This window comes from Ovis canadensis, chromosome 3 (genome assembly GCF_042477335.2).
Source record: "Ovis canadensis isolate MfBH-ARS-UI-01 breed Bighorn chromosome 3, ARS-UI_OviCan_v2, whole genome shotgun sequence".
Taxonomy (NCBI): domain Eukaryota; kingdom Metazoa; phylum Chordata; class Mammalia; order Artiodactyla; family Bovidae; genus Ovis; species Ovis canadensis.
Genome location: NC_091247.1, coordinates 19,757,047 through 19,770,651, shown reverse-complemented (window position 1 = coordinate 19,770,651; position 13,605 = coordinate 19,757,047). Strand labels below are relative to the sequence as shown.

The window sequence follows — 13,605 nt, the reverse complement described above, 5'->3', positions numbered from 1 at the left end:
AATATAATGATACTACAGAAAACCTAGAAACTTTTGAGATAGTAAGTAATAGTATGTCGGTTATTTAAAAAAAAAAAAGATGTTTTCTTCAAGTTGTGAAGCCTGAATTTTAAGAATAAGTTAATTTATTTTAAAATCTTAGTTGAAGGATTAACATTTTATGAGTAAGGATGGTGAGGAAATTTTACACATGAATTAATACTGTGGTCGTTACAGATACATCAGAGCTGTGCATGATGTGGTTAAACTCTCTTTGTTGTTTAAGCCAACCACTGTTTTTGCAACTTATTGGGGGTAGACCTTTGCGGAAAGCTCTTATGTCGATAAAACCTCTAGTTAATGCCAGCTAAATCAGTAATTTCAACTTTGTTATCATCATTTTGATGTTTTTTTCTCTGAGTAGGAAGTAGGGAAACGTGATTAATAAAAATGAGCCCATTAGACTTTCTTGTTTTTGATGGAACTATTTCCTCCTGTAAAATTTGATGGTCGTGAATTTGATGGCAGAGATTATTTACCTAGCCAGACTTGTCCCTAGAGAGGCAATCTGCAACAATTCCATTAGAATCCAGACAACAATCAAGAAACATAATTAAAAAGAACCATGTGAAAGTAAGTCAGATCTGGTCTGATATTTTGATACTCCTACATCTCTTCCCCCAGGAATAGTCAGTAAACCCAGAGTAGTATCTTTTCATTGTCTTTGAACCCCATGTTTATGACTGATATAAGGTTTAAATGTGAAACTATTGTGAGGTCCTAGACAATTTAAAAAATACTTCTGCCAGACAAGACCTTTTAAGTCTTGTTTGGAAATCTTAAATGCATTCATATGTGTTTTATGTATGAATCGATTTATTTATGAAACCCTTAACACCTGCTACTTGGCAGGCAATGTTCTAGGTACTGGAAATTAAGCACTTAAAACAGGTGAAGTTTGGACCCTCCTGTAAGAACCTACCTTGGATCTTAACGTCCCGGAAAAGTGCTAATAGTGAATATACCTTGTTCCTCTCTGAAAGAGAAGGCTGCTGTCCTGGGTCATACAGCAGCACGTGGTAGAGCTGCACTTTTGCAGCTTTGTGACTGATGGAAAGCAGATTCCTTTGTAGCTCCGGTGCCTAAACTCTCACTCTCAGAAGATGCCCCGTGGTTTTCCTAGCTTGCTCACATGTTCATTGCAGCCGGAAGTCCTTTCAGATATGCTTATCCCAACCCAGCCTGTTTCATCTGGCCCTCACTTGTCTCCCACACGGACTCAGTGCAATCTCAGTCCATTTCTTTAAGCAGCTGAGTGTGTGTGCATGTGCATGCGTGTGCACACACATACACGCTATCTGCTCCAGTTAGGTTTTTTAACTCCTTGGGGGGTAAGACCATGGTCGGGGACTTTGGTTTAGCACAGTGTTTTATATCTAGTAGTAATTAATATCAGTATTTGTTGACTTCAAGCGACTGTCCTAAAATTGCTTAATATCAGAACAGTTTCTTTAAAGTGGTCTACATTGATTTTTTTTTTTTTAATGCCTTGCATTTCTTCAAGATTTGTCTTTTATGGTTAGTCAAACCACTTAGTGTATCAAGACCTTTCCTTCTGTTTTTAAGAATTATATAGATTATGCTAGTAAGAAAATTCTCAGTGGTACTTTTTAATGGTCATTAAGAGTTGTTTTTCTTGTTCATGAGCCCCATAGCCTTTGGCAGGAGTGGTGGGATCACTCTCTTTCTAATCAGGCAAAATAATAAAACTAAATTAGTATGGCTATATCTAACATCTGCTTTTTTCTTTTTTTTTTTTAATGGTTGAAGAGGATATTAGGGGCCATTTTTCTTTGATGTAACTCTCTTCCTCCTGCCTTCCTTTCTCTAAAAAGTTTAAGCTAGATTTAATAATTTCCACTATGAGTTTTGTTCTTTGTTTAATTGATTACAGAATACACAGGCGGATAGATCCATTTTGTAAGAGCCCAGAGTTCTCTCTTCTGAAAGCCTCTACCATGAGGTTGGCTTTCCTGCTGAGTGTTATTTCCTTTGGGATAAATGTTGACCTCAGTGGGTGAGGTATCTGGTGGGAAAAAGTTGTATCAAGGGCAAAAAAGTGAAAAACAATCATTATTTTATGGAAGTAATTGGGTTACAAATTGAAGTATCCATATTTTATTACTTGGTTATACATTCTCTTTAATCCTTTGTTTCTCAGCCTTTCATTGGGACTAATTGTGGATCTTGGCCATCCCTTTTAGGTTAAATCTGAAGAATTCTATACACAGAATTTTAATTTTTTCATCAACTACATGAAATGGACCATATAAGATAGAATGTAATTATCAAGTCATTAGTTGAAAACTCTTAAGAAAGGGTGATTCTCCTTTTGTTTAGACTTTTGTTTGTTGTGCATGACAAACTTAAAAAATCTGCTATGCCAAGTGTATGCCTTTGTAAATTCTATTTATGTTTTGAATGAGAGAGGTGGTGGAACTATATAGATGGATGTTATTCTTAGTATCTGAGTTATTACTTATTTTTCATAGTTCTCACGTAGGAATATTTATTAATAGCATTGTATCCCAGACTGAGATTTTTCTTCCCTTGTAAGCCTAAGCTTCTTCCTACTTTGTTTATTCTTTTCCATTATAGACGTGGTGATGCATTTTGCAGTTATTTCTCAGTACTTCTGATGGAATCAAGGATTTTAAAAGTATATTTATGGAAGCTGGTTGTAAAATAACTGGCTCTTAGTTGATATGATGAAGGTATACACTTGATAACTTTTTGTCAACCCGGCAGGTTTTGGGTCCTGCTCCCAGGTGGTGCTCCTTCTTGGACAACTTGACAGAAGAATTAGAAGAGAACCCAGAAAGCACAGTTTATGATGATTACAAATTTGTCACCAAGAAAGACCTTGAAAATTTAGGTAAAAGAAAATTACGATGAAATGTTTATAAAATTATTTCTACTTGTTTTGAATTTTGAACATCAGAAGTGATGGAGGCACATTTATCTGATGGTGCAGATCTTCTCTTTCTGACGAATCAGGTATTAAACATAGTGCGGATAGTGTCTGCTTAGAAGATCCAGATAAGTTCAGTCTACTGAAGTGTTTTTGTATGTTAAGTGAGGAACAATTTTTTTAGCCTACCATCTATGTATAGGAAAATACCAGTCCAGGAAGCAGTGACTTTCTTTCAAGTACTATTTGAATATAATAAGATTGTGAGAAATCTCAGAGACTGCACGTAAATGATTTTTGTCTCTTTTGTAGGTTTGCTTATTAATAGATCTAATCCACAACTTAGAAACCATGGGTTGAATCCTCAGATATGTAGAACCTTAACTGTTTTTGGGTTTAAAGAATACAAACCAAAAATGCTTCTTAATAATGGCCAACGTTAAAATATGGCTTACGTGTGCCCAGGCAGTATTCTGAATGTTTTATATACATTTTATTTAATCCTCACACCTATGGAGTGGATGTTATTATGATTTCATTTTATAGGTAAAGAAACTGAGGCATGGAAAGATTAAAGTAACTTCCCAAAGGCTTCAGTGGTGGTAAATGTGAGGGTTATAATTTAAACCTAGAGTCTTTGCTCTTAACTAGCCTCAGCCATACTGACACCCTGAAGAACATATTTGTCTTAGTTGACTAGGACTAGTTTGCAGGATGAGAGTAGGTTTTGTTAATCTTGCTCTCTTGGGAAAAGCGTGCATAGCAAATTATTGAGAACAGGAAAACAGGATCCATTCTTCACAAGCCTAGGCAGCTTAGTTGTCTTTAGAACAAAGAGATATACAATAGCTGTTAAAAGAAAATAGAGTCATGTAACAGATTAGACAAGAGTCTTAAACGTTATATTTAAACTATATCTTTAGTACAGTTAATTCAGGCAAAATTATTTTCTGCCAGCTACCACCAAAATAATTCCTTAAATTTTAATGTGTTTAAAAAGAAAAGAGTTGTGTTTAGCCTTTAGAAAAGTGACTTACGGATGAAATAAGGTAAAGTAGATCTTTCTGTGGAAATGCCTTCTTAAATATCTCCAGCGTAATTTTTACAGTATGGATGTGTGACACTCACCTACATTCTTACACTGGAGAATAAAAAGACATTTTTATTTTGTGAATTTTTAAAAACTGCTTTGTTTAGTATATTTTGGGTGCTTTTTCAGTCTCTTGACTATGTTTATTTTGGGTGAGGAAGGCAGTTATAAAGGTTTAAATATGTACATTCATGCTGCCAACTTTTTTCTTCAGATGCTAATATTTTTATGTATTTATTTCGCTGCACAAAGTCTTAGTTGCAGCACACAGCATCTTTAGTTGGTGGCATGTGAACTCTTAGTTGCAGCATGTGGGATCTTGTTCCCCAACCAGGGTTCAAATCTGGGTCCCCTGCATTGGGAGCATGGAGTCTTAGCCACTGGGCCATCAGGGAAGTCCCCACACTGCTTTGAGACTATGCAAATAGATATAATAATCAACAAAATAAATTATACTAGAAATCATCTTCATGTCGATTATTATCTTTTAATATAAATTAGCCATTGGTTATATTTTTCAATAGATTTTACCATCAGTATAAACCATTTATCGAATAAGTAGCTTATGTTAAAGTGAAAATAAGGCCATGTAACTGACTTCTCTTGTTTCTTAAGATTATAGCATTTGAAAACTTGCTAAGTTCTGTCATTTCCTAGCTATGGCCTTTAGCAGGTCCTGTACCATGCCATTTCCCGGAATGTGTTGCGTGGCCCCCTGCTTCTGTAAGAAGTGCTAGGTGGGCAGCATAGTGGCTAATACAGACTTTAGAGAGGCTGACGTGGGTTCACACCCGACCTTTACCGCATAATAGCTCTGTGACTTAACCAGTTTACTTAACTACATTGTGCCTTGGTTTCCTCATCTATAAAATAATAACAATGACACCTACCCATCGAGTTGCTTAGAGAATGAATCCTGTCATGCCTGAAAATTACTCAGTACAGTATTTAAACAATCCATAATGTTACCTATCATTTTAAGAGATTTGTGACAAATAAGTTTGAGAAATGTTCAGTTTAACCAAGTTAGATCAGTTTCTCTACTGTGGACTTTCAGCCTTTAATGTCATTATACACTGTAAATTGCCAGGCGGGAGGAAACTTACTTAGTCACAGAACCTCATCTTCCTCCAGGATCTGTTGGGGCTAGTGTTCTCTGGAGCTAAGGATGAGAAAACCTGATGCCAGATCTCTCCTTAGAATTGTTTTAATATGAAAAACTTCCTGCTGGATTTTATTCATGACCTAACTTGGAATGGGAATAATTCTGGGCCATAAATAGTTCTATATACTTAATAGAGGAAATTAAAAGTTATAAAAACACATGTGCAGGTACCTCAATGCAGATTGTTGTGCATTTGGACATTTCATTAAGGTTCAGCCCGCCCCACTGCCCTTTTAAGTTTCCACTGTACAAATTCAAACAATGGAGTTTTGTTGACCTAACATTCTAGGAAAGTATTTTTCTGACCAAGACTTATAATTACCTTATGAAATTATCCTAAATTTAGGTTTGCCTTTTGATGTTGTTCTATTTAAGTTTTGTACACCTATGTGTACAAAGTTATGTACACCTAGACATTATTTGTAGCCCTGGAGGGTTGTTTATTTCTAAAATTTGGAAATCAGGGTAACGCTTTCCTTGGAACCTTAGTCACTTAGTATTATACCAACTAAAGCTGCTGTTCATGTGAATTATTTCATAGGCGATCTTATTCTGAAGATGAATATTCTCGTAACCTTTCTCTGTGTAAATATTTGCAGTTAATAATTTCTATGACATAGGCAGGGCATCCTTATGTGACCCCCAGCACCACTAATTGTAAATGAAGTCTACTAAATCTTGGGAACCCTGTGAAAGAAACTCTTTAAAGCAGGGCTGCTAGACACTCATCGGCATTGGACTTTTCATTCATCCTTAATGCAGTATGCGTGTATAGTAGTACATGTGTTGGTAGACATTTGCCAGTTATTCTGTTTTGGGGGAACACATACCTTTTCTACATTATTGTTGTGACACAGTTTTTCTTTTGTTTTTGGAAATTACGGGCCATCTCCCTCCCCCACCTCACTCCCGCCCCTATCCCGGTCCTGTTCTTGCTTGGCAATATGAAAGTTGACAACCTAGTGTTGAATCTCAGTATTATTTTTAGATTTAAAACTGGCTTATGGAATAAAGGGCTTCCCTGGTGGCTCAGAGGGTAAAGTGTCTGCCTGCAATACAGGAGACCTGGTTTGATCCCTAGGTTGGGAAGATCCCCTGGAGAAGGAAATGGCAGCCCACTCCAGGACTCTTGCCTGGAGAATCCCATAGACGGAGGAGCCTGGTAGGCTACAGTCCACAGGGTTGCAAAGAGTGACACGACTGAGTGACTTCACTTTCATGGAAAGAAAAATACCTGAGAACCAATAGTATGGGGAGCCCTTCTTTACTAGTCTGTTACAGCTCATGAATACCTTTCTAGCATTTTTATGCTTAGTACAATGTTACATTAAAAATAAGTAAGATAATGTTGCTGAAGTAGATTAAAATTTTCTTTGCAGTTGTTAAAGAAGATTAGTGGTTCTAATCCTTAAATTTTTACTTAGAGGTGAAATTATAATCAAATTGTAGTCCATGAAAAACTGCTGAATTGTAATCAAGATTTCATAAAGATCTGCCCTCTTCTGGTTAACTTCCCCCAGGGCTCACACATCTCATTGGATCACCTTTTCTTCGGGCATATATGCATGGATTTTTCATGGATATAAGGCTCTACCACAAGGTAAGTACAAAGCTACAGTTATTTAAGGTGACTGACAATCACTTTGTGGCCATTTCTTCTCTACTTATGTATATTTTTATAAAACATACTTAAGATTTGTAAAATATCTATCCTTTGGCATAATATTCATGTTGTATATGAGACATGCTGCTAAATATAGTTCTCTTCTGTTTCATTTTCTTCTTCTTCAAAAAGGTGAAACTGATGGTAAATCCATTTGCTTATGAAGAATATAGGAAAGATAAGATCCGGCAGAAGATAGAAGAAACACGAGCACAGAGAGTGCAGTTAAAGGTAAATGTTAGAGTCAGCATCGAAGCTACTAGAGAAAGGCTCTTCGTTTTTATTTTGTTTATTATTCAGAGAAGCTTTCCATCCATTTCTTTCTTTTCCCATTCTTAGTTTACATCATTCACTAATATTCTTGACATGTTTTATTTGTCGTGAGGGTGGATGCTCTAGTTTCATCCTTACAGTAAAGGTAACGGTGTTGTGGCAAGTAATGCCAGGTGAGCTGATACTGTCGGTCCTACCAAGGAAATATGATGCTGTTTTCAAACAGGTGTTTTTAGACTTTGGAGTGCTGGGGCTTTGATAATCCCCATTTCTTGGTGACACGTGGGAATGTCTTAGGCTAGCTGCTTGGATCATGGGAAATGGTCGTCAGACTATGCCAGGGCCCAGACAGGAATCAGGCCACTCTAGTTCTATTATCAGAGAGAATTTAATGTAAAAGAATTGTTACCCGGTTATTAGAGAGGTGAAGAGGCAAAAACACTGCGGTACTCATAAAGGAGGCGGTGGCTACAGGGAGCAGCTAACTTGCCAGGACCGGGCAGTAGGAGACAGGCGGGCCTAGAGACTCGGACCTCGGAGGAGGGCTGACAGCTGGTGGTGGGGCCCTCGAGGCAGGACGAGGCTGTTCCTGGGAGTGTGGGGAAGCCACAAACTGGACTCTCTTGCTCTACTGGAGCCACGTCATTGCTGTCAGGAGACAGAACTATTGATGCATGACACCAGCCCTGCAGCCAGCAGAGGGGAAGTGGAAACCCCATCTCCTCCTGCCTTCCCGGCCTGATCGAGATCAACCACCGAGGGATATGATCGTTTCTAACTGGACATTTTGTAAAACGCACGGACACACTGTCAGTGCAGAGACTAGTAGCAAGCTTGTCCTTTTTCCAGATTGTTAGGTAAAAGCAGTGAATATGTGTGTGTATATTGGCCAGGGCGGTGTAGGACATGGAGTCCCTTTGTCCCTACTCTTTGCTTTAACCTTCAAAGCTCAATTGTAGGTATTGCAGTACAACTTTTTATTTTTTCTCCTCCACTAGAAATTGCCAAAAGTTAACAAAGAGCTGGCACTTAAATTAATTGAGGAAGAGGAGGAGAAACAAAAATCTACCTGGAAAAAGAAAGTTAAGGTAAGATTTTATAAGGCAAAGAAAATCTTGATAAGTTATTTCTCTGTTTTCTTGATAGTAAATCGTATCCTTTTACTTTGAAAATATGTTTAGTTTTCCTTGTTCCCTCTGCTTATTAGATAGTATATGCTCAGTATGGAAAGTTTGTAAAACAGATAAGAATATAAAGAAGAAAGTCACTCATGTACTTCTATCCAGAGAAAGGCATCATTAATAGTTTAGTGAATTTCCTTCCTGTCTTATTTATCTTAAAATTATAAACTGTAATAGGATACTACTATTACTAAATATTATATATATAAATATAATATTTATCTTGGGCCTGTAAAATAACACACGTGGCTTCCCATTTTACTAAACAATCTTTATAAATATTTTGAGAGCTGCATATTTTATCTTGTGGATGTATTTTAAATAACCCTTTTATTGTTAAATGTTTAGTTTGTTTATTGTTTTTCTTTGTAGTCACTAGGTTTGTTTATAACTGAAAAACTAACCAGCTTTCGTTTAGACTTGGCATTACTAGGCGCATGCACTCTAAGGAATAACTGCTCTCTACCTTCCATCACTGATGTAAAATGGACAAAGGTCGGTCATTAACTAAGTAAGGGTCAGCTGGTGGTGTCAAGACAGGAGGCGGATTTTTTCTCATTTTCCCAGAGAATTGAGAGCTTCCTTGTTCCTCTCCATGCTGTTTCCCCATCGGCTTAGATCAGGCAGGCAGATAAGTGGGCCGGACTCTTCTCTGGAATGAGTTGTAAAGATCCCATCTCTCCTAAGAGCCTGCAGGACCTGCCTGCCTGAGTCGATGGCCAAACTTTGTGTCTGGGCCAGCTGTGTTGAGCTGTCCGGAGAGTTTTGTTAGTGTTTGTTCTTTCTGTTCTCTCCCTAGTTTTTTAACCAGGTAAGTGAATGGAGACAAGTGAGCTCTTCGTGTGTTTATTTTTGTACCACTCTTCAGGAGTGTCAGGGGGCTGCCACTGAAAAGTCTCATGTCTGGTCCCCCTTGCTCACCAATTGTGTCCTTGTGGGTGCCCCTGAGCTTCACTGGGTCATAGCTTGTTCTTCTCTAAGATGAAGAGTAGGACTGTGGTGGGGACAGGGGGCCTTCTTGGTGCTGTGATTGTGTTTGTGGCTGTGTACCTTCCTAATTTCATCAGTGTATCACATGTATGCGTAGAGCTTTAAGTGTTCAAAATGTAAGTGCTTCTGGCTCCCTTGACGTTCTCTTTGGCATGCTTCCAGTGATTTTCTTGTTAACCCAGCCCGAGGATGGTTAGGGAGGTAACTTGTTAGCTTTATAGATCATTCCCCAAGCTTCACAGATACGATCTTTGGATTTACACACTGGAAGCTGCAGTGGGAAGGGAGAGGAGCTGGTTATGCCGAGGTCTTCTTTCCTGTCTACAGTTTATGCATCTGAGTCTGTATGACATTCAGTGTTAAAAAGAATACAACACAAATTAATGTTTAATTTTGATACTTTGTGCAGCATGGTTTACACAGTGTACAGGAGCCTTTCTTAAAAGTCTTATGATTATGAAGATGCGGGGGAAGCCCCGTTTCTCTCTGCCCCTCTTCTTCACATTCTTGCTGAGGTTAGAGACGGCCGAAGGAGACAGAGCACACAGTTGGCGTTTGCTGTGCCCAGGGGTACAGGATGGTAGCAACAACCCCAAGAGCTGAAAACATGCAGAGTGACCTCCAGAGTCCATGGGAAAGTCATGGTTGTCTGTGCCTTTAAAACAATTTATGGGGTTATCCTATAAAGAAGCATCTAGCTACGTGCTGTTCATACTGCAAGTACAAAGAGGAAGAACCTGAGAAATCCCTCTCTTCTTCCATCAATTTCCCTTCAGCTGTTGGAAGCTGGAAGCATGGTGTTTGTAGTGGTGTGAACTCTAGAATACTGCTGGAGAGGGGTGTTTGTCATTGACTTTTCAGTGGCTTGCTGACCCAAGTCAGGTCTCATGATCAGAGTTCAGTTTCTTTCCAGAAATACTTAAATTTAGGAAGATTCCCCCAGAGAAGGAAATGGCAACCCACTCTAGTATTCTTGCCTGGGAAATCCCATGGACAGAACAGCTTGGCGGACGGCAGTCCATGGGATTGCAGAGTCAGACACAGCTTAGCTACTAAATACTAAACAACAGCAACAACAAAAAGTCTGTTGTTAGAGAGCTTGTCTAATTTGTTGTTTAACACTTTTATCTAATTTAAATGACCTTGGAACTTCCCTGGTGGTCCAGCGGTTAGGACTTGGTGTTTTCACTCCTGGCACCTGGATTGCATCCCAGGGAATTAAGATCCTGCAAGGTGAGGCCAAAACTAAAACAACAAAAAACAAAGACCTTAAAAACTGTTCCTGAATTAAGAAAAAAGTCCTTCATTATAACTGTAAAGAATACTTGAAAGAATTATTAAATCCATCAGCACTTCACTAGTCTTGTCTTTGAACTCAGCTTTTTAAACCCTTAAGAGCCTTAATAGCTCTGGTAACTTCTGATTTAAAAGTCAGTACAGTGCAGTTATGGCCTGCTTTGACTCCAGCTGAAATTTCATGGAGGCAGACAATGAAATATGTTCCCAGATATTGCTCCCACTGATAACATAATTAAATTCTAATAAGATGTTTACCATTCACTTCATGTTAGATCTGCAATGGCAAGTACTCACCACATAGTGTCAGGAAGCAATTATCTGGACCTTAGCCAAACTTAGAAATGCGGTGGTGTTAATTCTAATTAAGAATCAATTCATTTATTCTTTAAGCTAATACATATTGAGCTCCCAGTAGGTACAAGCACTTTGGGAGAGGCAAGCAAATGGTGATCCATTTGATCTATAAGGGTGTGCGTTGTAGCTAAGCCACTTTTCTTAGGAGTCCCATTTCTTGCCTATTGGCCTTTTCTGCCAAATTTCCACCATTGGCTTAAGGTCTTGTATGAAGGTACTTCTCTAGAATTCTGCAGCAGCCCAGCCAGGTACTGTCATGCATGACATCCGTAGGCAAGGTGTGTTCTGTGGTTCAGAGACCATGGGAGAAGTGTCCTACCAGCCTTAAGGATTGTGAGGTGATCAAGTTTATTGCTTAAATAAATTTTTAAAGACAAAAAAAAGAAAAGAAAGAAAAGACAATGCCTGACATTTGAAAATCAAGAAGTAGCACCATAAGCCAGCAGTAAGGGACAGAGTTTTAGACCGAAATAATGAACTAAAAAGGCAAGAGTGTCAGGGGAGCTGAAAATGGGAGAGGGGAAAGAAGAGGGTGAATAGAAGGATGGGAGGGCAGGCAACACTCCTAACAAACCTTGGAGAAATACTTAGTTTTCAAAACTCTGTGTACAGAACTGTAACAACAACAACAGAAACCACACAATCTTTAATTGGTACTGAAAAGCTTTAAAACATAACATATAGACAGGCTTCCCTGTCTATAACCAACTCCCGGAGTTTACCCAAACTCATGTTCATCGTGTCAGTGAGGCCATCCAACCATCTCATCCTCTGTCGTCCCCTTCTCCTCCTGCATGAGTCAGTTCTTCACATTCAGGTGGCCAGAGTATTGGAATTTCAGCTTTAGCATCAGTCCTTCCAGTGAATATTCAGGACTGATTTCCTTTAGGATGGACTGGTTGGATCTCCTTGCAGCCCAAGGGACTCTAAAGAGTCTTCTCGAACACCACAGTTCAAAAGCATCAATTCTTCGGCATTCAGCTTTCTTTATAGTCCAGCTCTCACATCCATACATGACTATTCAGCATTTACTTTGTTACAGATGTGCAGATACTCTTTACATCTCCTCTGCTTAGCTCCGTTCTGGAATGGTCCCCTTCAAATCCTGGTTCACAGCCAGCATCTTGGTGGTTCACTCCACCTCACGCCCGTGATGAACCCAGGATCATAAGGACCTTCAGGTTTCTGAAGGAGTGTTGTTTCCAGCCCAGACAGACAAGCAGTCTGATCCTCACACCCACAGTTATCAGTAGCAACAACAGCAAATCACTCTTACATGCAGCTTTTCCTCAGGAAGTTCCTTAGGGTTTTCCCCTCCAATGTGAGACTAAGGCAAGAAGGAGAAAGAGTCCAAGGAAGTCTTTGGACAGGCCCAGGGCCGTTCTGGGGGCCATCTTCCACCAGAGATCCAGCCTCAGTGCTGGCCACCTTGGGGCCCTCTCAGTCCAGGAACTCAGGTGCTGGGAAATAGTCTTCGGTAAAAACTGTGGGTAGTTTTTGCCTGCTGTGGTGCATAGTCCTTGGTTCAGATTTAAAAGAGTGGAAGATATAAAAAGCTGAGTAGAGGCCCTGAGGTGTGACAGGGCACTTCGGTCCTCTGTGCTGACCTGGCCAGTCTGTTTGTTTGGGAACGCACCAAACCTCAGTGTCTTTCAGCCTCTCTTCTGGTCAGTCTCTTGCTCAGAGGGTGACGGCCTGGCTGCCAGCATTTCAAGGACTGGGAGCTGTCAGCAGGAGGGTGGGGGTGTGGGATGAGGCGGCATCTCCCCCTCGCCTGCCTCCCTGGGTGCCAGGTGCGTCCTCAGCGTGCTGCAGCCCCTGCCGGACTCGTCCCCCTCCAGAAGGGCCTCCGCTTGGGGATGCCGGGTGCTAGACCTTCCTCTCTTGCTTCTGCAGCCTCATTGCTCCCGTCTCCTTTCCTGTCCTCCTCATCCTTAGGGATTCATGTTCTTTTAAAGCCCCTCTTCTATTGTTTTAGTGGTGTTTTAGCAGAGATTGGAAGGAGATGCTCCCGTTCAAACCACCATCTTTACTCAGAAGTCGGCATCACCTTAATTTCATAGATACCATTGCATTGCAAGTGTTGATCTCTTTTAAATGTGGAGTATTCCTCATGTATGTTGCTGTGTTGGGACACAGTGTGGATAATGAGCATCCCCACTCAGATCTACCCAGAACACCCTTCTCTGAGGCAGGGCTACAGTGTGACAGCACCTTACAATGTTTCCCAGATTCAGTGGCGTGTGTTTGGCATACATGCACGTGTGTATAGGGCAGACTGTGAACCAGACGTATGTAAACTACTACAGCACATCACTAGCTCTGTCTCATCCTACTTTTTTTTAAAGACAGCTGTGAAAACAAACAATTAGACTAGGAAAACTCTCTGGGGGAAGTATTTTTACAGCTTGGTTATAAGTGTTTTTACTTTATATTTGTTCATCCAAGGCATACTTGTCTTTGGGCAGTGCAACTTGTTTTAAATTAAGGGAAAAAAGAGAATACTAGCCAACTTACTCTTTTTTTTTTAACATGTTTCTCTTTTATTTATTAAATGTGATAATACAGCAGGATGGGAAAGAAAAGATTTCCTTTGGGATTTGTATATTTACATATGTATATACGTGGACATTGGCTTCC

General features: G+C 39.7%; 1 protein-coding gene across 1 annotated transcript in view; it reads left to right on the top strand.

Moving 5' to 3' along the window:
- NOL10 (nucleolar protein 10) overlaps nt 1–13,605 on the top strand; it is a 94,617-nt gene that overhangs the window by 54,152 nt on the left and 26,860 nt on the right. Inside the window, exons 14-17 of the mRNA XM_069582596.1 lie at nt 2,788–2,914; nt 6,726–6,805; nt 7,001–7,099; nt 8,140–8,229. Of these exons, the coding sequence (XP_069438697.1) occupies nt 2,788–2,914; nt 6,726–6,805; nt 7,001–7,099; nt 8,140–8,229 (396 nt within the window). The remainder of the gene's footprint in view (nt 1–2,787; nt 2,915–6,725; nt 6,806–7,000; nt 7,100–8,139; nt 8,230–13,605) is intronic.